This window comes from Oncorhynchus masou, unplaced genomic scaffold (assembly GCF_036934945.1).
Source record: "Oncorhynchus masou masou isolate Uvic2021 unplaced genomic scaffold, UVic_Omas_1.1 unplaced_scaffold_10339, whole genome shotgun sequence".
NCBI lineage: Eukaryota > Metazoa > Chordata > Actinopteri > Salmoniformes > Salmonidae > Oncorhynchus > Oncorhynchus masou.
In genome coordinates this window covers 11-4,596 of record NW_027000036.1, presented here as the reverse complement: position 1 = coordinate 4,596, position 4,586 = coordinate 11, and the positions used below count along the sequence as shown (strand labels likewise).

Genomic DNA, 4,586 nt, shown 5'->3' with positions numbered 1-4,586 from the left:
AATCAGAGGGGGAAGAGAGAACAGGTGAGAAAGAGTGAATGAGCTAGTTAGGGGAGATGTAGAACAGCTGAAGAATGAGAGACAGAGAAGGTAACCTAAAAAGACCAGCAGAGAGAGACAGAGTGAAGAGAAAGGACAGGAACAGACATAACAAGACATGACATTATGCTACTAAATTGATAGTCGGCCATGACACTTTTTTGGGGGTTAATTTCTTTGTGTTGCTATGCTTTTTTTTGTTGTCTAGCATGAAAACCAAAAAACTATGTATTCAGATCACTTGTCATTCAATACTAGATCAGCTCAAGACTGGTCATTGTACTGTCTGAGTACAATAGTCCTGTCTGTTATTTATCAATCTATCAATTGTCTTTGTTTTTAGTTCCCCACATTTATTCAATCAATCTATTCCATAGTAAGTTGTAATTTATGTACGGATGCTTGTTTGGGTGCATCATGGGAAACTGAGTTCATCTTTTGATGACTGAATGAGATAAAATTCAAAGAGATGTCTGTCCATTTCCTGCGGGCAAAAGTTTGGCACATGGGGTCTTAATAATGTCATGTTCTCGTTGTAAATTGGTTTTCTGGTTGAGAAGACATCATATAACCAGATTACAACCAACTGATCTCTGTTACAAGCAGGTAAAAACGTATTTTTCATGACGTAATGAATGCGTCATTGGAAAGACGTTATATTTTGATTGTTATCTGGTCAGATAAGTTTAACACAATGTCCATTATACAACCAGTATACAACCGGACCATGCATGACGTCATTAAAAGACGTCATAACGACGTCATTGCAAGCAGTTTTGCCTGCTGGGTTGTCTGACTCCCCCCAAACATTAAGACCTAGGGGGAGGTCCTATACTAGGGGGCCTCGTACGGGCCATTCTGGATACATGCATCTTATACAAGCCACTCCCCGTTTTCTGTACTGTAATGCTCGGGCTTCTTTTGGGAAAGCTGCATGCATTGGTCATTTTGCATGTCTGTACTATGCATGGCCAATGACGGCCATTTTGTAATTGTTCAAACGTCAACATTTTCACGTCACTCTATCAAACATCCACTGTGATATCTCTGTTGGTGCCGGTTAGAATGCTCAAATGAGCTGTTGCACTGGATATACTCTCCTGATGGAAGTTTTACCGACAACTATTTACAATGGTAAATAATTGATCCCTGTCCATGGTGTAGTTGATCTAGGGTTGCAAAATGTAGTTAACTTTCCCCAAATCACCAGGATTCCCGGTTTATCCTCATGATTCCGGAAATGTACAATTTGGGAAAATTACAACCCCTAATCTACAAACATAATAAACCCTAATAATGTTTCCAGTCTCATCAGGAGAATATAACGGCATGTGTCATCCATATATAACTGTCGGGAAGAGACAGATAGTTTACATTACCAAATGTTCACCAGATGCCAGTATTGTAATTGTACTATAAACAGGATCCCCCTGAGAATGAGCCTATCCCACAGTCCCCCTCCCTGAGCCTCTGTGTCTCTGTTTGTCCTTTCACTCCCACACCTCATACACACACACCCACACACACACACACACACACACACACACACACACACACACACACACACACACACACACACACACACACACACACACACACACACACACACACACACACACACACACACACACACACACACACACACACACACACACACACACACACACACACATCCTCCCCCACGTCCACCCTCCACACACACCCAAACCCTTTTCCACACTTATATACACACACACACACACCCCCTCAGAAATCTTTCTCGGCGCGGGCCGTGTCGCGCTCCCACCAGCGTGCAGAGCACATCCTGAAAAACCTGCAGCAGGAGGAGGAGAAGCGGCGTCTTGGGCGCGAGGCCAGCATCATCACAGCCATCCCCGTGGCCCAGGAGGCCTGCTACGAACCCACCTGCAGCCCCCCGCCCGAGCAGGAGGAGGAAGGTGGGTGGGTGGGACAGCCGTGGAGTGCTGGAGACATTTCTCTTTCTTCATTTTCTAAATATTTGTCATTGATTTGAGGTGTTAATTCAAGTGATACAGCTCCCGTCACATTCAGGAAACCACTGATTCTGACGTAATTTGGAGAAGCACTAACTTAACTGAACATCTAACAATAAACCTAGAACATATCTATTTAGGTTTTCTGAGTGCTTCAGCCCTCTTCAAAAATAACAAAAACAACAAGCTTATACTGTTGCCCACACACCAGATAACAACCCTACCTTCGAGTCCACAACTACAGTGCTTAGTTGTAAAACACCTTGAACAATGCAGTCAGTCAGCCAGCAACTGGTAGGTTCATGTTGTGACTGACTCTGAACCCTCTCCTCCCCGCCAGCAGAAGAAGAGGTCAATCTGGCGTCTCGCCGCATGTCCGTCACTCCGTCCTGCACCTCCAGTAACTCTCACAGGAACTACTCCTTCCGCCGCGGCTCCGTGTGGTCAGTCCGCTCCGTGGTCAGCGCCGAGGGTAAGACTGTGTTACCTTGGCACCAACGCACCTGCCCACTCACTTGTAGGGGTCATGTTCCAGTATCCATATTAGGATCCCACATAGAATGCTTGGCTAGTATATTGCTTCATTCTAAGCGGCATGCTAGTATAGATGTCAGAATGGTATTTTGAATGCTGGTCAGATTCAAGTCACATGGGGAGGAATAGGAAAGCAAATCCTCACCTGATAATATCTGATAAAAGCACCATGATAAAATCATGCCTTGACACAGAGCTTGTACATATGGTAACCTCCTAACTACAGTAGAACACCCTCCTAACTACAGTAGAACACCTTCCTAACTACAGTAGAACACCTTCCTAACTACAGTAGAACACCTTCCTAACTACAGTATAACACCTCCTAACAACAGTAGAACACCTTCCTAACTAAAGTAGAACACCTTCCTAACTACAGTAGAACACCTTCCTAACTACAGTAGAACACCTTCCTAACTACAGTATAACACCTCCTAACAACAGTAGAACACCTTCCTAACTAAAGTAGAACACCTTCCTAACTACAGTAGAACACCTTCCTAACTACAGTAGAACACCTTCCTAACTACAGTAGAACACCTTCCTAACTACAGTATAACACCTTCCTAACTACAGTATAACACCTTCCTAACTACAGTATAACACCTACCTAACAACAGTAGAACACCTTCCTAACTAAAGTAGAACACCTTCCTAACTACAGTAGAACACCTTCCTAACTACAGTAGAACACCTTCCTAACTACAGTATAACACCTTCCTAACTACAGTATAACACCTACCTAACAACAGTAGAACACCTTCTTAACTACAGTAGAACACCTTCCTAACTAAAGTAGAACACCTACCTAACTACAGTATAACACCTTCCTAACTAAAGTATAACACCTTCCTAACTACAGTATAACACCTTCCTAACTACAGTAGAACACCTTCCTAACTACAGTAGAACACCTTCCTAACTACAGTATAACACCTACCTAACTACAGTATAACACCTTCCTAACTACAGTATAACACCTTCCTAACTACAGTATAACACCTACCTAACTACAGTAGAACACCTTCTTAACTACAGTAGAACACCTTCTTAACTACAGTAGAACACCTTCCTAACTACAGTAGAACACCTTCCTAACTACAGTAGAACACCTTCCTAACTACAGTATAACACCTTCCTAACTACAGTAGAACACCTTCCTAACTACAGTATAACACCTACCTAACTACAGTATAACACCTTCCTAACTACAGTAGAACACCTTCCTAACTACAGTAGAACACCTTCCTAACTACAGTAGAACACCTTCCTAACTACAGCAGAACACCTTCCAAACTACAGTAGAACACCCTCCTACCTACAGTATAACACCTTCCTAACTACAGCAGAACACCTTCCTAACTACAGGTGAACACCTTCCTAACTACAGTATAACACCTTCCTAACTACAGTAGAACACCTTCCTAACTACAGTAGAACACCCTCCTAACTACAGTTGAACACCTCCCAAACTACAGTATAACACCTTCCTAACTACAGCAGAACACCTTCTTAACTACAGGTGAATACCTTCCTAACTACAGTAATACACCTTCCTAACTACAGTAGAATAAGGTGGTAGTGATTCATGGGTTGTTCTTGTCTACTAGATGAGGAGAACACTACGGAGCACACGCCCACTCATCACATGCTGCAGCCCCCCCAGGCCGTCTTCCCAGCATGCATCTGTGCACTGTCTTACCCATAGTGCACCTGATGGAGGACGGGGAGGTGCGAGAGGACGGTGTGGCAGGTGGGTGGCGTCGCTCAACACAAACTGTCATGTACTGTACTAGAGAGGCAGAGAGAGGGAGGGAGAGGGAGAGGATGAGAATAGAATACATTCTGTACAGGGTGAGATCAGAAACCTGTAGATGCATTCCATAGGTACCCATAAGGCCACTCTATAGAGTCCACTGTAACACAACACATTGCCTTTCATCACAATACACGCTGTTGAATAAAATAGAAAAGCAATGTTTCGGTCTGTCCTGATAAAACTCATGATCATTTTCTTAT

At 43.4% G+C, this 4,586-nt stretch overlaps 1 protein-coding gene across 1 annotated transcript; it reads left to right on the top strand.

Annotated features, from left to right (window-relative positions):
- Nucleotides 1–1,789: 1,789 nt before the first annotated feature.
- On the top strand, nucleotides 1,790–4,314 carry LOC135528783 (protein unc-80 homolog; the record flags this gene model as incomplete). The annotated part of the gene is made up of 3 exons (XM_064957842.1): nucleotides 1,790–1,976; nucleotides 2,377–2,505; nucleotides 4,178–4,314. Coding segments are annotated over 3 exons (414 nt in total), but the record flags the coding sequence as incomplete, so codon positions are not given.
- Nucleotides 4,315–4,586: the final 272 nt, after the last annotated feature.